Source organism: Tauraco erythrolophus, chromosome 14 (assembly GCF_009769465.1).
Source record: "Tauraco erythrolophus isolate bTauEry1 chromosome 14, bTauEry1.pri, whole genome shotgun sequence".
NCBI lineage: Eukaryota > Metazoa > Chordata > Aves > Musophagiformes > Musophagidae > Tauraco > Tauraco erythrolophus.
In genome coordinates, this window is record NC_141478.1 from 17291543 (window position 1) to 17319414 (window position 27872).

Consider the following 27872-nt stretch of genomic DNA (forward strand, 5'->3'; position numbering starts at 1 on the left):
GTTGAAGTCCCCTGGTCTGCCACTTCAGACACAAATATCTATTTCGCTACAAAAACAAACCTGGATATACAACAGCAGTAGAGCAAGGTTCTTTCATCTTTTGGTATTTCTGACGCAACTGAAAATTTGAACTAAATTCTGAAGTGGTCCCTCCTTTTCTAAACGGAATTTTAACAAAAAGTGGTTTGGGGCTAATATGCTATTGGATCTCAGAGTATCTTATGGCAAAAAATGACTGAAATTATGCTTTCTGTTGTACTGATGTTCTGAGAGAGTAGTGAGGGTGAGTTCTTCCTAGCCTTTTACTTAAGAATTGCTAAAATTTGAAGAAAAATTTCTATAAATATAGAGAACTAAACTTTCTTAGCTCTATTGCATTTATATAAAATTTTTAATTCATAATCTTTGCTAGAGATGAGAAAAGATAACTGAAAAATAAACAGCTGAATGTGTTCTTAAACATCAAAGGATCAAATTGCATGTTTGAGAGTACGTGTATCAACTACAGGTAAGCCAGCCGTAAGGGAACAAGGACTGGGTAGAGGGCAACATGTGCCAGGCCCACCAAGTTGGTAGATGTTCTCAGCAACTTAGCTTCAGTTTGAAAGAGGTCCAGAATGGTTCCACCTCATTGCCAAGTGTCTGGAGGATTATATGCCAACCTGCTGGACTAAAGGATCCAATCCAAGATGAATGATCAATTTGATAGCCCATAAATTAATTTTGGCCATGAATGGCTGTCTACTTCCAGACAACTCCAAATAATTAGGTACTAAAGCACGTGGGGAAGCGTTGTTGAAACAACACAAATGATTCTGTAACGCATGGGACAAAGAGTGGGTATTTTGGGACCGAAGAGGAGACGTGAATTTGCAACGTGAAATTGTGGAGACAGAAAAGAGATATGAGTATGAACAAACAACTGGCTAATGCTTCCACAGATTACTTGTAGCTTCAATCAGAAAAGATTATTGACAGCAAAAATTCATTCAAGAAATTGTAATTTCAGAGATCCTCTAAAAGACACGCGTTGTTTAAATAAATTTAATTCCATTTACTTACATCCTCTGATTCAAAGACATGGCATATCATTTTGTACTGCTTCTTTCCTTCCTGGGCACCAGGAGTTGTTTCAATACAGTCTTGAGAAGCTGACCTTGGCATGCGGCGGCGTGCCATTAAAACCACGATGTTACCAATATCAGCAATATACGAGATGGTGCGCAGCGCGTGATCCATCATTGTTTCCTACATAAAGCAAAGAGAAATAAAGTCATTCTTCGTGCCTGCTGTTATTCTACAAATGCTGCATCTTCCCTCTTCTTCGTGGCCTATTGCTTGAGAATGACAAAAGCTACAGACACACTCCCTGTGGGCCCAGATCTGACACTCCCTATGCAGTCAATGGGCTCGAACTCTAACTGAAGGCATGGTCACTGTTCAAGAAATTGGCTTCAATGCAAGCGTTGCCTGAGGAAATACAACATGGTTGACACTGTAAAGCAATAATGAAGATCTATAGTAATGTTTATAAACGTTTTCATGCTGTTAGAAAATTTTGTTTCCCTTTTGTATTGGTTTTGCTGAATGAAGCAGATGTATTTCATAATGACAGAACAAGTTTTAGGGAAGGCATATATAAATATATGAGAAAACATTATAATTTCCTTATTATTTTGTTTTAATCATGTCCTATAACAGCAATAATATCTCAGGTAACATTTTCTCATACATGGCAAAGTGATACTTTCTCTGTAAAGAGCTACGAAGGCAGTATTTCACCTTCCCTGGAGGCAGAATTTTTAATACTTTTTTCTGGCTACCTACACATCTCAGATCAGTTTGGAGGGAAGCGGTCTAGTGTCTGGGCTCACAGTCAAAATCCTATTCCAGTCAATGTCATTAGGCTGCCAGTTTGGTTGTGCTGGAAGAACACAACTCAGAGGAGCCATTGCCTATGAGAATGATTTTGTGGAAACCTATCCAAGCTTCATCCTAATGAACGTTTCTTATGTAAGAGCACATGAGGAGTACTGAATATAAGAAGTCTTTAAACTTCCTGACTCTAACTCAAATCCCTGAGCTCTGCAGCTTTCTAATTACTTTAGTCTTTTAAACTCTTATTTTACTTTCTGCTATTAGGAGGGAAATCCCAACCTACTACTTCCAAATGTTTTCTCACAGGAATATATCATTATCCGGTGACTTTGATTAAGTATTGAGTTGCCTTGGACAAATGAAAGCTTGAGTGCATGTTTGTAGTCGGAGAAGGATATGTTTGGTCACTCAACTTGTTTTATTTCAGATATTGCTATTTTAGCTTTTGTTTCCATATCTAGTTCTTCTGTCAACTGTTTCTTATATAAAAGAGCAATGAGGTTCCAGAAGGAAGAACCTTCAAGGACATTTCATAACAGTTTCTGTGCACCACTAAGGATGAACTCTTAATAAGTTTTATTATTTCTGAACTCAGCATTAAGTATGAGTAAATTAATGAGGCTCAACAGCTAGCAGTATCATTTTCATTAAAAGGTTTCTATATGTAAAATAATGTTATTTTAATAAAACAATTATGTGACATTGCTACAGTGATAATTTTAAAGGATTTTGATATATTTAGGACTGCAAAGACAAAATTATATGCTTTTTTAACACTAATTTTTAGACAATTATTTGTACCTTCATATAGGTTTTAGTCAAGATACTGTATAAGTAACCTGATTTCTCTTTTTTTTTTTTTTTTAAAAAAAAAAAAAAAAAAGCCACAGCTTCTCTAAGTTCCCAGGAAGGCATGTTGCTATGCAAGATGTTCCATAATGGTAAGAACCTTTTAGGTTTAAAATGAGAGTTTTAGGAATGCTCATGCAATCAAGTAAACTGGTTGACTGTACTTCCCTTAAGTGCGTTGAAAAAAAAAAACCCCACTGTTCCTGAAATCTGTGTATAATTATGGAGGAAGAGAAATTCCTAGGGAAAAAAGGTAATATAATTTATGTTAGGAATGCTGGTCTGGCATATATTTTAACAATTTGGACAAAATATTAGAAAAAGCCTCCTAGCTATAAGGGCCCACAGAAGCCGTAAAACGGTATTTTAAGGCAGTGATGATTTACGTTTTTTCCTGAGGAGACATTCAAGGACTGCATGTTGTTGTTCACCACGTGACTGTGCTGTCCCTCCTCACCCTGCGGCTGCCCACATAGCACCATCTGGCTTGAGGTGCTCGTTCTCTGGACTTGAGCCGTCAGCCTTTGCTCCTTCTCAGTTCCAAACAAAGCCAGACTCTGCTTTGCCATCACGCGAGTCAAACACCTGTGTCCTGTTAGAATGGTCACGCGATGGGGGACCTTCTTGTGGGACAAAGAGGAGGCCGCAGGAGGCTCATGAGAGGCAACTTCAATAGCAGGCTGCCAGGGGAATTAATTCAGCTCTCAGACGTGGCTGGTGTGCTGTACTGAATCCAATCTGTTGCCATTGGTTGAACATCCTTGTTTTAAGGCAAAACAGAGTCCAAATCCTATTTTTATGGGACATTTCAAACCTGAGCTTTATAAGTTTCTTAAACTGGATATTTCTTACTTGAAAACCTTATGCTAAGTACGTATTTTAATTAAGATAAAGCTTTCTACTGAAACAAAGACCAAGAAAGTGCCTCCAAACCATGCTTTGTTAGCTTCGTTTTCTATCATTTCATTTCTTTACGTGTTTTGCCATGGTAGAGATGAACTGTTCTCTTCTTTAAGAAACAGAAAGGGCCCATCTGCAAATTCCTTCTTGCTGGGGTCATTGGTCAGTCTGGAGGGTTTTCCAGACGTTTATTTATTGCTCCAACTGGAAACAACCAGAAGCATAATAGTTTTATTGATCAAACTAGCTGAGGATGTCTCCTTCCACCCCTGCCCCTGCCCAAACAGCTAAAAATATTCACCAAATTCTGCCTGAATTGGAATAAAAAAATATTTATTATTGAATCAATTTGTTTTGGTTTACTTTGTGATCTCTATTAGGTTTAAGTCAGTAAATTGCTTTCTGGTGTCTAAAACATCTTTGGTTCTTAGCCAAGACTGAGGTTGTCTCTGCTGCTTTTGGCATCTGCTTGGATATATATGTGGATATTTCTACTGTGAAGAAAGAAAAATTGCATACAGGTTTGTTTGTTTTGGTTTTTTTAGAATTATTTGCTAGTGGCTCTTGATTTGTTTCAGAATATCCTGCTAAGCAGCATGAGATCAGTTTTCATCTAAATTATATCAGATGACTGAGATACCCTCCTTGCTGTGTCTGTAGTGGCAGGGTTTCCCTCGATAGCTGATCTTCCAAAAAAACCTATAATGTGGTGTAAGATAATGTATGATTTCCATCATTTATATAAGCGGCAGCATCTTTTATATAAACAGCTAGGTATTAGTTTACCATTAGTTGAACAAATCTCTAAGGCCTAAGAGAGAAAGATTGTTCTTCAAGTCGACAAGAGTAATTGTTTTAAGAATTTCAGTACAATTTAACTTGACAGAGAGAAAAAACCAAAAATAATCATTCTTTCTTAAAACCACCTGTCTTACTGAAAAGAATCACTACCCATAAAATTATTATAATGATTCTTCTCAGGCTTGAAATAAAATGTTCTATGCTTATCCCTAAACTATGAAAAGTGATGATGGTTAAGAGATGGTTTGGAGGGTGTCCCTAAGGATTGCAGGGGTTCAGGAGGATTTATAGCACTTCTCTCAGTATGGAAAAATGTTTTATAATGGACATCTCTCAGCAGGAACTTGGGAGCTCTGCAGAGATAATTGCTTTTCAGCAGTCTGCACTAAGCATTCTGTAAGGGTGTAATCATACATGCAGTGTGCACAAGAGTGAATGGACTGGGAAAATGAATGCATTTAATCTCACCTGCCAAGAAAGTCTTTCTGTCCTTATCATCTCGCAGAAGTTACTCCAAGTTTTTTTTTTCTATTTTCCCCTTGTAGGGGTGAAAGTAGTTATTTCCCCACTCCCTCCCACCTTTTTCCTGTCTGATGCAATTACAATTAGGAATAAGGCAAACAATATATAGTGACTGTAAACACATCTTTACTTTTGACTTACTCGTGATGTGACTTTTTCCTTTATCACTCCATATTCCATTCCACTCTATTTTCCATTACCATTCTCTCATTTTCATGCTCTCTCCTCTGTTGTTACTTTCTCATGAACCCCTCCATCTCTGCCCATCTGCTTCTCTATTCTTTCCCTCATCCCTTTGCTAGTTCCATCCATTCCATCCTTGTTATCGTTATATTTGTCCTTAGAAATTCAGCCTCTCTCTTGGCCTTTTTCAAAACCCTTGTTCTGTCTTCTCCTGTCCAGATTCCCTGTTCTCAGAATCTCCCTTCCTTTCTAAAGAACTCTTTCAAAATCCTGTTCGTTGTCCCTCTTGAAACCTAAACACCTGAAGGAGGTTTTCCTCTTCAAGTAAGTGTTTTTCCAAGCTGTCAAGTGATGTTAGTTCTGTGGGAGTGTGAATTAGACAGCCTAACGAGTCAGATGATTTTACAGAACCAGTCATCTACCAGAGGCTCTGCACACACACATGACCTTTATATATTTATTTTTCTCTGCTAGTTTTTCCTGTTGCTTCACTTCCAGCTTCTCCTCAATGAATGAGCAGGAAGATGGAAGAGGCTGCTGTGACATTTGTGCTGTTTTCATGCACTGACTGCAAGCCTGCAAAGCTGCAGCACGGGGAAGAATTGTGCTCATACAAAGCAGGCGCGTGGCCAAACCAGAGTTTGCTTCTACCACATGTACTAAACAGGTGGTCACCTTGGGCTGAATGTCGTCAGCACCTAAACACATAAGCCACTAAAAAGCGGCAAGGGTGCCGCTTCCTGGTGTTGCTGAGGGCAAGAAGATCACCAGAGCTGCCTTTGTGTCAGCATGGAAATGCATCTCACTGGTGCTACTCGGCATTTTGAACCCTGCTGCATGTCATTTTCTAACTGAGAATTTTACATTCCAAATCAGCTGCTACCTTGTGTGAGCTATACAACACTACAGATGGATTACAACACGGATGGCACGCTGCAGAAATAGGTTTCATATAATTGATAAAGCCATGAAAGAACAGATTGTCTCTGCCAGCTGCCACACCAGCTGAAACAGACCTACAGTAATTACACCAGTCAGGAAACTTCACTAGCACAGAAAAATATTACCAAACCAAAAATGCAAAAGCATGCCCACAGCAATGCTCAAAAGTCATGGGAATAACACCTCTTGCAGCTCTCTGAAAGACTCACTGTAAAAAAAAAAAAAAAAGAAAGAAAGCAAAAAATCGAGGGCAAATGCCAGAGAGCTTGGTATTATAATAATTTCCAAGATTGCTATTTTCATCTAGTTGAACATACTAGACACCATTCCTCATGCTGCATTGCATTTTATATCACTAGAAATCTCAGGGGAATCAAAAGAATAAGATAACAGTTACTCTGACAAAGTGTTTATTGTCTGCTTCAAAAGAGAGGGCAGACCTTTTTATTTTTAAAATAGTCTCCTTTTTATTTTTAAAAGGGTTGGTGTTCAGCTGAAATGCTGAACTATTTAAAGAAGGGAGTGACTTCCACTAAGACTAATCCCTACTCAACAAAGAGAGCTTACCTATTTTCTGCCATACATTCCAACTATAAACTGTAGCTGTTCAATAATTGTCTCCAGTCATCTTTACACTGATAATTGCTAGCATTTTATTTTCTGCTGATGTAAAAAGTAGTCATAAGCTTTGATAATATACTCTCTGGATGATGCATGTTTACTGTGAGATCAAAAAAATGCTGAGCCATAACAAACAGTGGTATTGGTTATCATGGATGAAATGCAGTATCAGGATGATTTACGGATGGCAGATTGTAAATACTGCTGCCCATGTCAGATGGGATATTCTGATCTTCATCTGGCTCCATCTCTTGGGAGTTCTAGTGGCACGTTAAGGGCATCTGTTCATGTTAAAAGAAAAATTATCCGTTTCCTGGAGACACTACCATCACTGTCACATTAAAAGATAGTAAAGCTCTCTTAAATTTCAGAAAGAAGGGGATGCCTCATGGTTTGCATTGTTAGAAAAATAAATTACATACTAACTGAAAACAAAAGAAAATCCTAAACGTAGAGTGCTACATTTATCTCTGTTGAAAGATCCCCTATAGTTTCAACTCATTTCTTCAGTTAGCCATGATATTTCTGATCTTATACACCAAGATACAAGTTCGGTAACCATTTTCTCTTTCCATCTTCCAAGTTGCTTATGAAAATATTGAACAGTATTGCATCAAAGAAACACGCTTGTGAGTCTCCCTCTGCTCTTTATCTCTTTATATTGCCATCTATATGGCAATATATCAGAAGTAAGTACACTCTTAGAAATTTTTTAGCCTGCTTGTATCTCTTGTATCTAGATCATACAGTCTAGAAAATATTATATGAGATAAAAGCCTTTTATAAGATAAGATATAAGATAAGATAAAAGCCTCTATTATATGAGATAAAAGTCCATAGGTGATGTGCACTGCTTCTGTGCCATGGACAAATATATTCCTCGTCACAAAAGAAAACGATTGATTTGACATGATCTACTTCTGATAAATCTGTGCTGACTCTTGCACATCTGCACTCACAAACTGCCTACAAAGGGTTTGTTTTGATATCTTTATGACAGTTAAACTTACCTATAATCATTGGTCTGCTCTGCTCAAAAAAAAAAAAAAAAAAGACTAAATACTACCTTCCTAAGTTCTGGAAGAGTATCATTGATAGGACAGCATAAGGTCACTCCAACCATTTTTCCAAATACTACAAGATGAATTTTCTAGTTTGGCTATATTTAGCCTAAGTAAGCACTTTCTGAATGTTTTGTTCTTTAATGCTACTTGAGGTCTTACCATTTTTCAGCTGCTATTAGCTGCATACAGTGGAGGTTTTTAGTGAAAACTAAAACAAAAGAGTCACTAAAATCCACTTTTCAAAGCCTCTCATAAGAATGAAGCTTTAAAGACTTTCTACAAGTATGATCTAAGTCTAAGAGATCTTGTGAGATTATTATACTAAGTGTTGGGATTCATGGATAAGTTATATGTATTTAATGCTAAATTCCTTTTAAAAAGTCCTTCTTAAAAAGATCGCCTCTTATTGAATATATATATGTATTCCTAGAAGATGAGGCTGATCATTGCTGTGGTCTCTAGATGCTTCTTTAATATGAATAATTAATAATTTACCTAAGACAAAGAGGATGGTAGCTCAGATGTGATTTATGGGACAAATGGAGGTTAAATGTTAAAAATGGCAAGATATGAATAGCTTAGTCAAAGCAGCAAACGACTTCCCTGTTAGACCGTAAATTTGGGTACTGAAAGTGTTTCAGAGAAACAGCGTACATGGATTCTGAAAGACTTCTGAATCTTTTCCTAAATTGAATTATAGATCTCAGCAACATGCAGACATTTTCCAATACATCAAATAAGCAAAACTGGTGTCAGTATGACTATATTGGCAAATGGCGAGTGTTACGACAATAGCAGGTCTAACACCGCTCTTCCTGAATGTTCTCACAACTGTGAATTTATCTAAATTTATAAAGTCTCCCACTAATAGTACAAGAGCGCAGCCTAATTCAACATTATTCTTGGAGAGTTTTAATCATAACTTACCTGTGTGTCTGCATTTAAAACTTTGATTCTCTGTGTGGAGATGAACAGATCTACTTCAGTCAAGGCCTGGGAATCTCCCTCTGAAGTCTGAAAGACAGATGCTTTGTTACAAGGGGAATTTTAATTTCCTCTTCAGAATGACAAATTCACTGATCGCTTCAAGCATAATGTGATGTGAGGCAATCACACTGTTGAACCACTACAAAGACGGCTATTCGAAGGTGTTTCTCAATACATGCAAAGAATGCATTTATTGCACAGAAAGACTGAAGCATACTCTGATTTTGTGGGTAAGAATGAATTTTTGGAGCCTGTGGGACTGGCAACTCAAGTACTACAAATCTCTATTTGGAGGCGGAACAGGAGAAAGAGTATGGCTGTTTCTTCCTCACTGTCTCATCAATGCACTTCAGTACTTGAGGCACTGGAATTGAGAAAGCAGGAGAAACAAGAAAGTGACCTACTCCCCATCAGCTGCTTAGCCCTTGCCATCTTCAGTAAGCTCACCAAAATAGTGCAAGCTCGTACTCAGTACTCTGTTGGGTATTATGGATTTTTTTTTGATTTCTATTTTAGTTCCTTTCCAGAAAATAAAGAACTCAGTGGTGAACTAATATTTCTCTCCTATCACAGAAAGCCATCAGCTGACTTTTAGACCTCAGCTTCTGCAGTACTGCTCACTAGGGACACAATTCCATATCCCATTAGAAAACATGGCCACAGAGCTAGTGGGATTACAGTGTAATACCACATGGTTTCTGTAAGTGTGAGTCCTGGCTTTGCTCATGTGAGAAAACGGGAGAGAAAGTGGTAAAGCAGCTGCTACCTCCCGCTGAAGCATCATCTAAGAGCTTACCTAATACTCTGAGTTCCAGCACGAACCTGTTTTCTTCTTCTGTGCTACTTGTCCACAGTGAACAATTGCAACTGGTATCTAGCAGCACCCATGTTAGCAGCCTCAGAATAAAATGGCCACAGACTGTATCACCCTGTGCTAAAGGCAGGCACCAGTCTCCAGGTCAGAGACTGGTTCTTTGATGAAACAGTGCAAGGACGAATGATGTATTTGCTGCTCTTTTCTGTAATTATAAAGGCTTAGCTATGCCTATAATTCATTCAAATCAATTTTATTTGAATTAATTCTCATCCAGCAAAATACAAAGCAAGCACATACTTTGGCAGAGATTACTTGCATTGCTTTCATCCAAGACCATCACAAAGAGCAAGATTAATTTCAGTGATATTTTTGATAACTGTATTTAGCTAACTGAAGTATAGTTTTTAACGGAATGAATTGTCTCCTATATTAATTGTTCCAGCTCCTACCTGATAAATTTATTTTATTTGTTTTTAAATATTGACAATAATTTAATAGCTACACAGTAAGTCACAGGCACATGAAATACATCTTACTGCTTTGGTTAGTAAAATAGAAATAAGTATTACATTTTAAAAAATCTCCCAGATAACACTGACTGTATATGTGGACTAAACAAATCACAGGTATTCAACAGAAGAAGAGCAGCAGAGGAATGATGAAGAAAATGAGTTCATTTTATTCCATCCAGTGTTGTAGTACTTAACAAAGAAGAAACGAAAATGACAACTTTATGAGGTCCCATACTGAAAGACACAACACTCCATGGAGAACAACAAAAATGTAAGTAAACATTAGCATTCAAGAAAAACAGTTTACACACCGCTTTTTTCTTGATTTTAGCCGCCTTTTGCATCCTCTGAGGAGTAGCATAAAAAAAGAATGCAGACAGATGTACACACAAAGAAAGAGAAAAGACAGTGTGGGAAGTCATGGAAACCTTTTGACTATGAATCCAGACTGTTAAAAATTAAAAACTGAGGGCAGTGGGAGAAGGATGTGTGTGAGAGAAAGATTTGTTTATATCTTATGCAGTTCTCAAGCATAATTAGATTTAATGGCGTTATGCATGTTGTTGACTGATTACAAAAAAATTGGTACCAAAGTGTTGTCTGTTAACAGCTGCTCGTAACGTCTATACTGCTAAATATACAGCAGCCTAAAATGACAGTACAAGCACTATTTTAAACTCCAGGTTTTCTATCCGTATTATTCGTATGTCTACATGTAATCGTCGAACAGAACATAACTCAAGCTCCCTTCCATGACTTTCTGAAGTAGTCAAGTATCCCTGACAGATTAGGATTGTTATTAATACTCAAAACAGTTTTTAGGGAGTTAGTTGCAACCACCACTTCCTTACTGCTTGAGACATCACAATATGCTCAACAGAAATGCAAAGGTTTGGCAAGCTTAAAGCACTGGACCTAAATGCTTTTCCTAAAAATGATTTCCTTTAAATTTTCCTAAAATGGTTTCCTTTAAAAACATGCAATTTTTAACAATTAAATATTTTATCGACTAAACACATTATTTTTCTATTAGCATTTAAATTTACCTCTTTCTAGCCATATGTTTATTCAGATGAGGTATTTATAGCAGATCCACAAAAAATTGTAAAAGAAAAATCTCCCAGTTGGATTATTAACCAAAAAAAGCATTTTTTTACACAGCTGTATGAAGCAGTCCATGCTATGTTATTTACACAGAAATTATTCACTGTAAGTAACACCAAATCCAAACACAATAGTATGAATCTTCCTGTCCTAAAAAAGCAATAATCCAATATATTGACAGTAATCTTCACAATTTGTAGTATGTTAAAGGAATTACTGACATAAGAGGAAAACCAGTCAAACAAATACCCTGTGCTTTGCCATTGGAATATTTCATAATTGCAATCTGCAATTTGTCTGTAATAATTGAGGTCTTCATATAGCTTCCAAACAATTTTGAACAGACTCTGGAATAATTTATATTTTGTTCCTCAGAGATGCTGTATGTATTTTCATAATAAGCACTAGAAACTAACGATATTTGCCGTACTAGATCTATGCTCACGACGTGCCCTTCAGAATAGGTTTGCAGCTGCAGATCCTGTACTGTTTCGAGACCAACTGTCAAGGATCAGAGAGTGTTCTACAGACCATTAAAATCCCCTACCTTCACACGGCTCACTGCCTCTTGGGCCTGCATCATTCTTATGTTTTTGGAAGGGTTGCGCTCAGAGAGCAGCTGTGTAGAGCCCAGGTAATTGGCTGCAAAGATGATTCCATCAATGAGGTCTTCAGGTTCACAAGGTCCTGGAACTGACATGAGATGTTTACAGTTACTGCCTTTCAACAGAGGGTAGAGAGATGTGAAATTGAATAAAGGATATTGAGGCTTGAACAACCTTTTAAATACCTTTTCTAATATGAAACAGGCGAAGAGATCCAGTGCAAAACAAGCTATGTTTTTCCCTATAATTATTTCCCCAAAAAAAACATATTAACTGAACATTCAGTGTGTAAAACATTGCATAATGGTTTGACTGTGGAATTCTGGAGGAAAATAATTGGAAAATTTTTGCTGTGCTGCACTGATAAACACATTGGAATTATTTGCAAGTTTTAGAAACGCTGATAGGTTCCTTTATCGTAACTTTCTTACTATTTGTATGTATGACTGCTACAGTGCATGAGCTAAACTTCTGCTTGAATACAGATTTGTGTTTCCACAGTTTTTTGAGATGTTTCTGTAAGTACACAGTCCCTGTTATCTCTGGCAAAGATACTGATGAACAATGGGCACAAAGGTGTGCTTTGCTTCAGCAAAAGTCCACCCCGAAACTTAACAGTTAAGGAAATTTAGGAAAGAAGAAAAGAAGGCATCTTCATGCTGTTTGGTCATGTGTAAGGCCTGAATTCAGAGACTGATAGAACAATACAGTTCCCAGGCTGGTACAGATTGTATAAACTGAGAGCTGGAGAAACATGCTTCAGTACAGGAGTTCAATAAAACCTTCATGGTCTAATCAATGGCATCTGCACCACAGGTCATACAGCCTTTTCCTCTGAAAGCAGGGAAGTCACAGAAGGCAGTTGTGGAAAAGTTGCACATGGAAAGAGTATGAAAAATTTCATGTTAAAATAGAGAGGAAAATAGTCGAACTTAAAAATATCTTGATGTTTTTTAAATTTTAGCCTTCATTCAACAAAAGCCTTTGCATACACTTGGTATTAATTACATAGTGGCTTCAGTAAGATTCTAACATTAACTTGCATTTTGCAAGTTGTTTCTTTCCAAAAAGAAGGGGCAGGGAGAAGAGAATAAAGGACAGTATTTATATCACACTGGGACTATGCTCATCATCCCCTTTAGTCACCTGTTAGGCTTTACATCTAGCTTGATTAGATCAACAGTAAAGAACAGTCATTCCAGAGTTTGGCTGAAATCTCTTGACAGTGAATATTTTCTCGTCCTCAACAGTTTTATAAAAGAAATTTGCTTTGAGCTGTATCAACTTGCCAAGATGCTAACATAGTTTTTTGAAGTACATCAATCTCATGTGTGAAGAGAAAAATGACACTGAAGGGAGATGCTAATTTAAAAAAAAAGTTTTACTATACAGTGGATTAGTTTGATTTATTTATAATCAATTGAATGTGGAAGATAATATGTGGAGAAGCAAAAATATATGGTGTATTATGCTGATGAAATTTACTGAAGTAGTGGTTTGCACATTTATCTTTTCGTAAGCATTCCTATCTCTTGTTTTCCTGTTCTAATTTAGAAAAACTCTTCAAACAGAAAATAAACTTGATTAAAAGAAGTTACTTCCTTCTTCAAGCAATGTTGCTGACACCCATACTTCCACACAGACCTCACATTTGCCTGCTGGAAATCTCAACCTCCAGCAAAATACCCAGTCTTTGTAATTCAGTAATCAAAGTATATTAGCACATATATATATGTATACTATTCCTGCATTCTTCAGAGACCTGATATAAATTAATAATGCTCACACAAAATGGAGCGATCTGCTTTGCTAGGAAACACTGTAGTTTCAAATTTCAAAAGGATAATTATATACCACAGGAGGACATATTTTGCTTTAGATCACATCCATACAAATCCAGTAATGGTTTGGATCTTCATTGTAACTCAGAACTGTGGAATTTAAATTCTCAAAGTATTGGGAAATAATAAAAAAAATATCATTACAATCTCTACCGAAAGTGTGAAAACCCTCAATTAACCCTCGGGAAGCTACTAATTTAAAAAGTCACTGAAACTCTTTCAATAGCTCAAAAAACGATTCTTGTTTCTGCAGCACTAATTCTCTGAATGAAATCAAAGAAAATTAAAATTCTACAGGAACTCCATTTACTATATTTTTGTTCCTCTTTGCCTACATCTCTGCACCATTACATTTTTCAGCAGATGGAGGATGTATTTAATATGGTATCTCTTCTGATGATGTTACTCATACACCTTTTCAGGCCTAAAACTTAGTCTTATACATCTGTACTTCTTTCAGCATGCAACAAAATATTAATGTTGCATCATATTGACATCTTATTTCAAGGGTAGCAAAGAGAGATATTAATTAAAGATGTGAATTTAATGTTAAGTTAGCAAAACTTCATTAGATACCTGCATTAACACACTCATTCAAAATTAACGTGGCTTTAATTTTGTTTTCCTTCGTTCACTTCAGGCTAAGTAAATCAGGCTAAATTGAATCAAGGTTGCTTTAACTCTGAAATACGCTTACCCACATAATGTTTAAATCAGCTTAAACAACCTCCTTTAGTAGTTAATTTAGATTAATTTTCCTGAAATATTTTGTGTATCTGAAGACAAGTAAAATTGCAATTCTTGGTACAAATTCTAATACAGTCATTACTACATCAAGCAAAGACCAAAATTCTAAGAGCCTGCAGGATTTGTTAAGAAAAAAAGTTGTGCTGGTTATTTAAAAGATATCAGTCCCTTAATCTACTTCCTTTCCACCCCAAAAGCTCCGGCTGAACTCAGGAAAGCTTGTTTTCTCTTCAGTTATTTTCAAGAATGTCGAATTTGGCCCACTTCTGGTTATATCGGTGCTTTTGTACGTCTTTGAGCAAGACTTTTTTGTCTTGATTTCCAAGTCATGGATAGGCTTTGTCAAAGGCACTTTTCTTTCAAAGACATGTTTAGAGTTCTATTTTTGCGTACACACTGATAGCATTTCCAAGCATGAAACATATCTTAGGGGTCTATGAAATTAATGAATGTTACAAAGGAAACAACAAATTCTTCTCATGTCTTGGCTGGTTGGTGACAGAAATAGTCACTAAATAATTTTAAACTAATTTTAACTAATGGTATTTTTAACTAATTTGTCTGAAAAACTTCCTGAAATAACCTAGGACTTTAAGCAATTTTATAATCCTAATTTTATTTATTTTGATTCTTTGCAGATTGGGGTTTTTTTGGTTGGATATGGTTTCATCATCTCTTTATAGCATTAGAAAATGATTTTTTGCAGAATCATTATACTAACAACAAATTCTGCAACAGCATGTATAAAACAACAGCATGTACAAAATGCTTATAGCAATAGCTAATATGGGAGAAAAGAAAAAAAAGCACAAACCAAAGAAAAGGCCTATTGGGTAGAAAATATTTCCCATCATGAAGGCATTGTAAGCAATTGAAGCAATTGTCAGGTAAAATAAGACATCTGTTGGAAGGATGCAATGATATTGAAAATTGCCAGGGTCAGATTGGGCTACCTGAGTGTCTTCTTCCCTTATCTCTGACTGCTTTAAACAAAATAAAAATGCTGACTTGGCTGAGGTCCCAGCTCATCAGAGCACTTAAGCATGCCCTTGACTGTAAGTGTGTATAAGGCTTTCTGATGAGGGAGGGAAGAAGAAAGAAATAGATTTGAAACTCGATTAGTTCGACCTGAACAGAGACTGAAATTGTATGTTGAGTGTTGGTGCTTAATAGATAACTATTTCTGAAAAAATCTAACTGTAAATTTCTTATCAATGCAACAGACATCACTTGGTTTTCTGCTGATCTATTAATGCAACAAATATAAACATATTTCTAGACTAAGAAGACTAGGTCTAAACATTTTTAAATTACCTTATCTTTTGTATTCATAAAATAAGAAAAGGATTCAATAATCAAGCATATTTTAATTTAATAATCTGTTAGGAACATTTTTTTATATTTATCTAAAATCATATGTAAACCAAGGATTCAGACAGTACTTAAGAGACTGCACTCAGAGCACAGAAGCAGTTTCAACTTCCTGCTGAGAACCATCATACTCCATGAAGTCACTGAGACCTCAGAGCGCGTGGCACTGCAGCAGATTTTCCATAAGGAGTAAATGGACACAAGGCATATGTCACCTTGCAGAATGGCTATCTACAAGTTCCGTATTTTGGCTGATTTCTTTACTTCATCATGGTTGTTACTGTGCAAAGGAATGACATTTATGGTAACAGGACAAATACAGAGAGCAAAAAAGCCAGAAGCCTTGAACATTGAACTAATTACAACTACAAGCATGTAGTGGTACTACTACTGAAACAATTCTAATAGCAAAAGGACACATTTCCAGTATTTTTGGTGCCTGTTACCTAATTTGTTTTTTATGTCCACATGGCATGTGAAAAATACCATGTATTAATGGAGATACAGATACAGCTGCTGTAGTTAAGGAGCTGTGCTGAAAGGTAAGTGCCTGAACGGTTGATATTAACGTAACCAGAACATGGTTGTGGTACACCGTCAAAGCTCAGGGAAGAACAGGGAGTGTTAGCTCACAGAATCTTCTATGTGCGGTAAGGACCTGCTCCTTTTCAGACTCTACATACAAATTACTAATAAAAACAGTGTTTTTCTTTGAATTCAGGGAGCAGTCACGTTAGCTATCATAAGCTCCTAGTGAGCTATATATCTATTCGTATTAGACAATGCCATATAATACTCGCAATAGAAAAAGTCTAATAGATAGCTTATCCTCACATACTGCGCGACTGTAGAGAACAAAACAGACAGCAAAATGACTGAACTAAAAAAGAAGTACTATGTTATCTAAAAGAGTAGTGAGCTGATTGGTAAGAAAAGAAAAAGACATAACTTTTTCATCCAAATAAAAATAAAACGTGCAGTTGTATCTGCAAGTGCTGGGAGGGGTGAATTTTCTAGTCTGTTTTAAAGCTCTGCTCATGCTGGCCTCCCTTTACAGCTGTCCACTATACAATAAGTAGAGCTTATTACAAAGTTTCAGTTTTCTTGTCTCCACCACCTCTGGGGAATGCATTTAATTTACCTCTATTTAGGGCCTGTTAACCAGTACATGCCAAGCGTTACGTGTAATTTCCTTAAGTTGTCAATCTGTGTAAAAGGGGCAATCTTTGAACTTTCCATTTGCTCTCGCTCTTCAAGGAAATGACTAAAACCAGAAGTTGCTAGTCAAGCTGATGAGACAAGGGAATAGAAGAAAAATGTGTTGGACATTCTAATATTATTCTAAATCACTGCAAGTTTTCCCTGAGTTGGGAATGGCATTAGCAATCAAGTTTTTAACATTCATCTTTGGTTTCCACTGTGGGAAAAAGTGTGTTCATGGCAGATCTAAGGAGTTAGATCCTTAGAAGCTTCCTACTGTCTTTTCTCACTTTACAGCAGACATTTCCTTTGCAGGAAGAGCTGTATGCATTTTCCCGATACAAAGTTCTTCAGCTGTCTGTGAATCAGAGAATGATAATATTTTTCAGTATAATCCCATTTTATCTCTCTCCACCTTATTGTGTTAATAAATTACTTATTTTTCTCCAAACAGAAAATACATGATAGCAGTGCAAAGGAGACTGAAGAAACACAGGAAAGCATGGCTGTCCTAAACAGAGGATTGGAGTACCAATTTTTTGTCAGATCAGGAGAACCTTTCCGCTTGTGCCAACAACTGAGATTCCCAGAGTGCAATAACGAGCATCACATCAAAGTGGTATCACAAGGCTATGAAGAACAGGGGGCTCTTATACCTTCATAAATCTCCACCCTAATGAGGCCCACTGTTACCACTTTTACCAGCTTCCAGATTTGTAGTTGTCTCCATCTTCACCTTAATCCTTCTCAGGGCTCTAATTGCTCCTCCTGTTTATCGCACCAGGCTCCCATTGCCACGGGGAGGTGGTGAAAATACTTCAATACTTCAATAACTTTTCAGTTGTATTCTCTTGAGTTTGACTAGTTTTTAGAACTGCAATGTTTAAAATACATTAAAGCATTTGCTTCCATTTTATCCTACTTTAACTATGGATGATGTAAAACTTACCATCAACAAAACTTGGAAATGAAGACACTTTCTTTGTCTGTTGAGAAATAAAAATGGTATAGCTGTAACAAAATCATTTTCACAAACTGAAGTGAATTAGTATTATTTTTAAAACCATTGCTTAAAAAAAAATTCTTTGTATAACTTCTGCATAGTGACTATTTAGCACAGCAAAATGCATTACATCACAGTAATTATCCCAACCTAACTGTTACATAGTGCTGTTTACTTGGAATCTCAAAGCATTTTAAGCAGATTCCACCACACAAAAAAATAAGAGATGGTGAGGGGAAGAACATGAAAATTACCTAGGTAGTCAGCTGTCAAATGAGCAATACAAACCAGCGATTCCTAGTCCAAAAGTTTGTCCACTAGATCACATTGTCTATTAATGTTATCCCAAATTTCCAATTAAGCACATTTAAAAATATTTTACAAAGCAGGATTCTCAGTCAGTGAATAAAAAGAACTGTCCCTGATTGCACAGTAATAGCATTACACTTAATCTCAGCAGGGGCCACAACAGCACTCTTTTTATGCTGCTATCTCTTATCTCAATAAACGGATGTAGTCCTTGCATTTGCTCATCTTGCCTGCCTCCTCAGGCATTCCCATTTCCAGAAATTTCCATTATGGGAAAAGGCTTTAGAAATGTTTCTCTTCATTAATGTAACAGGCGACAGGCTAAATGTGTTATATGTTTTTGAGATAACAGACTTCTGCTTTTAAGTCTGAATTTCATTTCATTGTGTCTAGCCTCAAGCATAACCTCATTCTGCATTCTTAGATGTCTTCTCTGCTTCAGTCTTCAGTGATAAGAGCAGGTCTGACTATCACTGCATCTTTTTCACAGCTGACTAAGCCAGGACACATCTTAGCAGAGAGGCCACTCAAAAAGATGTGAATCATTTGAGCTCTCAGCACTGAATGATGTGCTTGATATTAGGGGTTATTTAAAGAGAATTATTCCTGTGGAAACTAAGCCATCCTTCGGTTTCAAAGACTGACAGGGATGGGAGGAGAGCAAAAGCCAATTTCTTTTTGATGCTACTTTTGTTCTCCAATAATCCAAAACGAGAATTTCTGAAGTGTGCTCCCTGTTCTGTACGTCATCAGAAAATTTTAGGCTTGAGTACATGCCATGGACAGTTATGTAAAATCAATGTGGCAGCAAAAAATTCACAGGTATAGTTCAAAGTCTTTTCAGAATATGCAGAGACGGTATTTATTGTTAGTTCAGGAAAAGAAACAGAGCCTAAGTAAGTGTGTGTGAGAGGGACAGAGCTTACAATTCAGTGCCTGCTTTTCTTCCTGGAAGCCCGACCGCAGGAAGATAGGCAGCAGAATGGCCTAACGTACCTACCTCGGGTGTATTATTATTGTCAACTGGTCCATTGAGGTCTGAACGCTGTTGCTTCCTCGGCTGCTCTACACCATTGCACATCTATAAGAAACGAGAAAGGATTTCAAATTCTTTTGCCTTCTGAAAGGCTTCAAAACAAAGTAGAGATTTCAGTGGAAGTCAATGGTGCAAAGATAGTCAGAAAATAATCACCAGATTAAATTACATTCAGAAAATATTAATAAAAATCATAGAACATTAACTATGACACTGTATTTATCATGTTCTTCGTTATTTTATGACAGTCATTGGTCATGAAGCTATTCTGTGCAGTTATTTATATGTATTTGTATGTAGTTATTTATGTGCAATCAATATTCATTACTGATACTGAAATATCATAAGGTGATATAATAGTCGGAATTTCCTATGGTAATTTAGCATTTATGAGATTAATATAAAAATGTTGAGCTGTTTAATTATAATAAAAGATCTATTTTAATATAAATTGTAAGACATCTCAATTATCATTAAGTAGCAGTTACACTACTGATTTAAACTAAATTATTTTACATGAAATCAAGCCAAATGCTGACGTGTTCAAATTGTTCAGAAACCAAAGTTAGAATTTTAAAATGTGTTTATTCTCAGTACTGGACAAAATCAAAATAGTCCTAATGGCCACCTCTGATCTGAAAAACAGAATCCTAGCACTGAACATAAGATTCTCTGTTCATGGGAGACACCTTATGGCATCTCCTTCCTTTTGGGCCACGCAGATCTACAGGATGCTGGCAGCACAGCTTTGGGATTCTGAAGAGATGTAAAAGGGAAAATACAAAACCTTAATGAGGAAAATACTAAGTCTTTTAAACTATGGAACACTCTTTTTCTTGTAAGTTCTAATATTCTAAGGGGCAGAATTTCTTCTCCAGATCTGACACAAGTCATAGAACACCAGCACCCAGCACCAGGAGTGCCCATGACCCATACGTACCAAGAAAGTGAAGTTTATATAACTCAGAGTTCCAGTGTTGGAAATCTGGAGAACCAATGTGACTTCTGGAACAAATTTTTATGGTTTAGGATATTTCACTTTTATTTTTTTCTCAGTTCTCATTATGTATAAAAAGAGTGCCTAAATGCCACTGTCATTGCAAGGCTTCACAAATAAGAATTTGCATCAACACTTGTGCAAATGGAAAACACTGTGCCACTATTATTTCAAAGGGTCAGTCTGACTGTTACATGTGAACATAACTCCTTGTCTTCTGGCTTTCAAATGCAGTATGTAGCTGTAATCAGAGAAAGTCCGCGTGTTCATCTCTAGATAAATTATTCCCTATGAGTAGTTTTTAATCAGCTGAATGAAATGTGCTAATGAAGCAGGCACATTAGAGCTATTAGCTCAGTAATGGTAATTCTCAGGTAAGACAACATACACAAAGCAAAATTTCACCCAAGTAGTAAGCAGAATTTTAGGAAAGAAAATACTATCTGAGATACACACAGACCACCAAGTCTTGAGGATCTACTGACTCGTGCTCTGTCTACATGGCTGTAGTAGCTAAGCAGCTTACCATATCCCTGCTTATAAATGGTATTCTGTTTGAGACAAGACAAATCTAATTATATTGCATGGCTAAACCAATGCAGAGCAGTATGTGTTGATGTGTAGTGAAATATATTAATGAGGTAAACAAATATCTAGAGGGCTTTAATAAAACAAGCATAATAATCATACATTATTACCTAAAATAGTAGGATTAGATTAAGTATGCCTTAAGCAGGGAAAATGGCATGGCCACAATGAAGATACATTAAACTGTAAACAGTGACAGCAAATATATTAACTCCAGTAAGTACAACAGAATATTAATACTTCTAAAGCTCTGTCAGTTCTGATTACCACACATTGGACTGAACTGAAAATGCACCTGCATATAAAGAAAGAATTCTTTGGTATAGTAAGCATATCCTGGGTGCCGTAAACATCATCAAAATATGTCTCTGTCACAAATCTTACATGTCGATGGACTAATTCAGCCTTGGGGATCATAACACCAATCATGCTCTTTGGTATTAGCTGCATACATAATTCCATATAGTCTTCATATAAAAGATGCCTAAACACTTGGATGACATTTTGGTTTTGATTTATACATAGCTGTAATTTACTGGAGGTCGTATTTTCAGGATTTTAGGAATACAAACAAGTCTTGCTTGTTTATTGTTTCCTAGTCACATATGTAGTATACATGTGCCACATATGTAGTATACATGTTGTTATTCTGCATTGGCTGGGTTCCAAACAGAAGTCTGTGCAGAATACATGACAAGTTGGGATCAATCGCATCACCTCTACATGGAACATATTGAATGTTTTTTACTTACTATTTGGTGTCTGTACATGAAGGCCATTTTTTTTTTCCCCCAGTGTTTCACCTATGTGTTTAGGAGCCCGCCTAATTTTGCAGAATCTCAGGTACAAAAAATTCTTCCATTTCTTTCATGCACCTCTGTGTACACAATATGTTCCACCTCTGCCTGATCTATTAATACTTTGTTCTTTAAAAGTATTGTGATGGGGAGGGTGTCTCTGTGTGCCCTTTTTCCAAACAAAGCTGAGTATAATACAACATTCTTGAGATCTTCTCAGCTTTGGAGTATAGCACATCCGGTGTTCCTTCAGCAGCAGCACAAAGTATCAAGCAGTCAGTAAGGGAAGCTGTGCCTGTCTGAGACTTTCTGTGCCCAAAATTTGTCTGCAAATATGTGGGCTGTTACGACCCTTCACAAAATAAGGGTCGAGATCTTCATGCTGAATAAATGTTTGCTAACATGGTATCCCAGAAGGAAAAGGCAGAAAGAGGTACAGAGAGAAGGGCTTCCCTTTCTTTCCATAAAGACTTAGTGTCAAAGGAGAGAACTATACATAGCAGGCACGGCTGTATCTCCCATACGCATTTACAAACCATGTAGTCGTGTATGTATGGAAGGAGATGGTTCTAGACCAAGGATGAAGGGACTGTTTTGGAGATTCTTTATGGAATCATTTTTAGAACACATAAATTCTTGTATTCAGCATGGGCTGGAAGTTGGTTCGTGCTCCCACGTGATATGACTAATGTCAAATAAGTTATCATATTCAATACTTGCTTTTTTACCTAAAGCTAAACCAGAAATCTGGAACTGACTGCACACCAACACAGAGGTATAGCTATGTTAAAAGTCTCTTATCCTAGGATAAGATTCTGATAAGAGAACAGATTCTGCAAAGGAAAGCTATTAAAAACATTAAGGTGTGGTGTTATTAATACTTTTCCCTATGAGCAAGTAATGAGGCAGTGTCCAGCATCATGTGAAGGAATATGAAGCAGCAGAAAATGCCATCTTTAGGCCGAGAGGAAGATCAGACTCTACTTGCTTGAGGTCACTGAAGCATCTAGATGTATTTTTTTTAAAGTAAGCCTACAGCTGTACCCATGCCCTGGCCAGCTCTGTCCTGATGGCTAATTGCCAGACCTGGGGCCACCTGGGCCTCCCTCCTCCCACCAATCTTGCAGGGCCCCTCCCAGCCAATCAGCTCCTCTTTATAACCACCCCTTCCTTCAGTATGAAGGCCCTTTTAGCTAGAGGTGAGATCTGGTGATGATTGAGTTCTGCTGTTTCTTAATGCTACTGGTTGTATGCTCCAGTAAAAGCTATTTAGCTTTTCAGTCAAAAGCTCATCTCATCCATGTAGTCCTCCTCAAAGTTGCTGCCTGTGATCCTGAATGCTGCTGTGGTGCTCAGTGCTGATGAAGCACTTTCCCGTTGAAGAACATTCTGCTGGAAACTGACAGGTTAGTCCCTTTCTTGAGTTATTCAGAGGTATAATTTGTCTGAGAGAGGAATGAAAGAGTATTTTTTCAGCATTGTTAACACTTTTGGCAAAGAATTAGTAAGCAAGCACTGAGTGCAGCTCACAGGTGTGGTAAGGCTTTATTACTATGTTTAAGCATTTCAATAATGAGGCTTATGAGCCATATTTGTCAATCTCTTTACTAGCAATACTGGTCCAATACTGTCAAACAATGTGTTGAGAAAGCAATGTACTGGCTTATGTATTTTGAAACTCATTTTGAAGACTACTAAGCTTCTTAGAAAAGAGATGTTTTGTTGTAGGTTTCAATTGAAAGAGGTTCCTTGTGGTAGGCTCCAAGAAGAAAAAACCTTCTTGGAAAAAAAGTGTTTTGTGTAGGTTGACTAGATCATTAAGCTACTTGTTGCACAAGTAAACCAATTTAACTGACTTTTCATCCAGGTTTGTTGTCTCTCTCTAGAAAAAAGGTAAAACAGATGGGTATTGTTATTTGTTACTTAAGGACAAAGCTTCAGTTCCTAGTTTCAACTTCTGTGGTCTTCTGTTGGTTTCCGATGACAGTTTATTATTGGACCATGCGTCCTCCTGATATTTAAATACCACTGCGTTTATAGAAACACATCAAGGTGCATCTAAAACATCTTTTTAGATCAAGAGATGGTAACCTAGTAACAAGTCTATTATGGCAGTACTATTCCTATTAAACTACATGACTGAAATAACTTCCCTCATAGATGCTGGTGATGTGTAGTGGGAATGGCTTAATGTACCCTTACTGAGCTGCTGCGTTAGTTGATGTAACATCAGTAACGTGATTGTCAGTAGGAGCATTTTGACCCAGCAGGATACAATTACAAAGACAGAATCTGAATGAGGTGGTTCTTGACTAGCTGAAGGATTTCTGATTTTGATCACGGGGAAAAAAAGGCCAGAATTCACACTCTGTTCTCTCACAAAGATTCTATTCCATTGCCTACATGCTAATTTAGCAGTAGTCCTAGCATGTGTCAGAACTCAAGAGGAAAATATTTGTAGAAAGGAGTAGTTTCAAGTAAGTTAGTGTACGGAACTGGCATTGTGAAAAGAGGAGTCAAAGTAAGCTTGGAGATCTGAGCATTCCACAAAAGAATTTCAATACTCTATCCAATTTCAGTAAGCATTAAAACAGTTACCAATAGATTTTTATTGTCTTAAAGAACTAAGAGGGTTTTTGTCCTTGCATGTAATTAAAATTGAGAACCAGCCATGAGTTTCAGAGAAATAGCTGTGCTGAATGGTGCGGTTTTACGTAGCTGTAACTTGGAGTGCGTGCTGCCTTCTGCTTTACACTTCCCAGAGAAGACTCTGTCAGTAATGCATCTTTAGGTAAGAGGTGTGGATTTTGCTGTCTCCTGGTGTGAAGAGTTTATCACTAAACCCCATGACTCAGCCAATTAGCACAGAGAAACTGAGTTTGTTTGATAATGTGCCTTGGTTTCAGCTGCGATAGAGTTAGTTTTTTCTGTTTAGTAGCTAGAATAGCTCTGTATTTTGGATTAGTACAGAGTTTGTTGTAAGAAGAATACTGAAAGCACACTGGTGATAGCTGAAACCAGGACTGAATGTTTGGACTGTTTAGCACTTTTCAGCAAGTACTTACACTCACTAAGTTTGGCAACTGTCACTCAGTAATAGATATTTAATATTCCTGCCCCCCAGCTGCCTAGAATGCATGGGAGAATGCAGCAAGCTTTTTGAATGCTCTTTATTTACACTCATTTGTGTTTTCCACAAATGAAACGTGTCCCACAATACTTGGACTGGATTCCACTAGGGCATTCCTAAGATACAGGTTTTCTAAAATGTCTATTATCTTAGCTGCTTCAGACTGTTCTAAGGGTGAGATCTTTTATGGGCAAAAGACTCCTGGATTTGGACTCTTTACAGCAGAAGGGCACTGTGCCTATGGCAAGAGAAGGGAATAAACCTCAATTATTTTTGTCAATACTGAGCTCTACTAGGTACAGGTAAACAAAACACAGTTGCAGCACTGATGTATGCAAAGCTGTTGGAGAACAAACTGAGACAAAAAGGAAGACTTTGTAAAAATTTCTTCAACAAATTTTTTGTTAGTGATATTTTATCTGTCTCTGTCCATGTTGAAAAAGTATAAGGGCGTAGCCTATATAGAAGTTGTGAAATGAGACTAACACTGCAGAAGCTTGTTGGGTCTCTACCAGGGGAGTTTGTATAAGCATATTTGGTTAGATTCTCAAATGTATGCTAGTGATATAACAGTATGATTGAGAAATGAGAAGCAATAGGATTCATGTGTCACTGGCAGCATCATTAAAAAGTAGACTTCCCTCTAAGGTTCTCCTTTTTAATGGTGACTATGGCAAATCCCTTTCTCCAAAAGAGCATAGGTGAAGGTAGGCTGTTGATGCTGTTTATCTTTTACTGTTGGTAAATAGATCCATTTAAATAGAGTAGGAGAGAATATGCATGCTCAGGAGTCTGCAGTCTGAAATCTAAACAGATGAGACATGAACAAACGGCTGATTTAGATGGTCAATGCTCAAGTGTTGAGTACTATGGTCACCTTTAGTCCCTACTCATCTCAAGTAGCATTTAGGCCATGCCAATGCAGGTAGTCCATAAAAGTATGGCTCTGGGTGGGATGAAAAGTGTAAACTCTGCCATATGTGAGATTCCAGAGAGGAGCAATTATTTGAGTCCCATTAGTGCAAAAGACATCTTCCATCAGTATTATTTCAGCTACTGTCCAATATTTTATTAACTTTTTCTTCACTGCTTCTACCATTCTTTAATTATGCTTCTTGACTGTATAGAGTTAGCATTAACTTAGTATGAATTAAATAAGACAATGCCATCATTCTCTGCAGTTGTCTTATGGCTGCAATAGGAGAATCTTAAGTTCCAAACGCAGTCGGGGGGCAGCAGGATGGGCCTGCAACTGCCCCATACCATACTTTGTTGGAAGGAAGCAAGACAGGATACGTTGCAGTGAACTGATCTGAAGACAAGATTTTTGTGGTTCAAGTTTTGATTTAGACCAGGCCTTTGTTCATATTTTATGGAGCACAAGCACTCATCTGCAACAGGAGACTACTATCATTTTCCTCCTAGTAAACCTGTTCCTGGGTTGATTATTAGTGTGCCAAACATTATGCTAGCTAAACTTGGAGCTATGCAAATGTAATAGAATTCCAAAAAGAAAAAAAACTTCAAGTCAATAGCAACTACTTTTGCACAGGAACACCACATCAATTGAAAATTTCTAGTCATACTGTATGCTAGTATCAGTTGAATGAGCCATTCAGTTCCTCTTCCTCCTTACTCCACCCAAAGATATACCTAAGTCAGTTAATTCATGTTTATTTTACAATAAAAACTATGATAATTCAGGATAATTACATCAACAGGGTGTCTGACCACATTTGACTTCTCTGCATGAAGCTGAAACATATAAAATGAAATTATAAACCAAAAAGAAAGTTTCTTCATGTGTCAAATACATTAGCAATTGGCTCAGTCTGAGATGACTAAGATGTCAAATGGGGGTGGCAGAAAGTCCTAGCTTAAGGAAGTTGTTAAATGCCCGAAATATTCAGTTTCAACTTCACAGATGTAATGCCTTTCTTAAATAATGTAAGCATAGAAAACCTGCAAGAAATAAAAGTTGTGCTAAGCAATGAGTTAGAGCAAATTTAGATTCTAAATGTATTCTAGGTTTCCCTCAGACTTGTCTAGTGCAAATCCTCTTCTCCACTTACCTAGAGGTATTTACAAATAAAGGCTCATACAGGCAAGCTCATATATCCCCAAAGTTTTCAAGGATGAACACATATTTAAGACTGGAGACTGACCATGTTGAAAGTAAACCAAGATGCTTACTTTGTTTTCTATTCTCTGTAGATTGTTGGATCTTTCTTAAACGGACTACTATTCTCTGGGGATTAATTGCTGAAAGCAATCCTAGCAACTGGAACCTTTAAAATTGCATTTGTTTACTGGTTATTTAAATTTCATATGCAAGATAATTGCTAGCATTTATCATGAGCTAATAATTAATCGCTATATATTTTTAAAGGTATGTAAAAATGTATTGTGACCGGTTACTGTTAAGTAACCTGAAATTTTATGCAGCCATATCACCACCTATGGGAAGCAGGAAAGGAGGCAAGGAGCAGAAACGCAAAAAAGCTAAGGACAGCACAGTGTGTGCATAAAACCACAGTGTTTTATGCACACACATTTATGCAATGCACACAAACATTGCTGTTTGCTTATTTTTTACAAAAACTGACATACACATAGTATCTTGGTTTAACTTAAAAGCATTCAAATCTACATTTACTTAAAGAATTGGGGCAAAAGTGTTCCATTTGCAACATGTGTGCTTCTGTGTCATCCCTCTCACCCTGTTGTTTTGTACTATGTGATGCATGCTTACAGTAACTGAAATCTTTTAGCAAGATGACAAAATCGAGGATCTTTCAAGAAAATTCTCTGCAACCAATGTTTGGCATGCAAATCGACTGACAATGGCCTTGGGTTTTTCTCCTTTCACTATGCAAGAACGCTAATTATTGTAATTAAAATAATGACTACCTCAGTTTCACAAATGAGACACAGGTTCATTTAGACAGTACATTAACTGCATCCATCCCTTAGACATTTTATAGTAAATACTAAAAGAATTGAATACCCCAAAAGAAAAAATCCTTTCTGCTTTATCTAAATCCTTTGAGTCCAATAGCTATGTTAAA

At 36.9% G+C, this 27872-nt stretch overlaps 1 protein-coding gene across 2 annotated transcripts in view; it reads right to left on the minus strand.

The window, feature by feature from the left end:
- The window catches only part of APBA2 (amyloid beta precursor protein binding family A member 2), a 94810-nt gene that overhangs the window by 12619 nt on the left and 54319 nt on the right, over positions 1 to 27872 (minus strand). Inside the window, exons 3-8 of one of the 2 annotated variants that reach the window (XM_086620073.1) lie at positions 19257 to 19337; positions 17894 to 17930; positions 11728 to 11873; positions 10388 to 10423; positions 8688 to 8774; positions 1063 to 1248 (exon numbers count right to left, since the gene is read on the minus strand). In XM_086620073.1, coding sequence (XP_086476199.1) covers positions 1063 to 1248; positions 8688 to 8774; positions 10388 to 10423; positions 11728 to 11873; positions 17894 to 17930; positions 19257 to 19337 — 573 coding nt within the window. The remainder of the gene's footprint in view (positions 1 to 1062; positions 1249 to 8687; positions 8775 to 10387; positions 10424 to 11727; positions 11874 to 17893; positions 17931 to 19256; positions 19338 to 27872) is intronic. The other variant, XM_086620072.1, reaches the window with a different exon arrangement.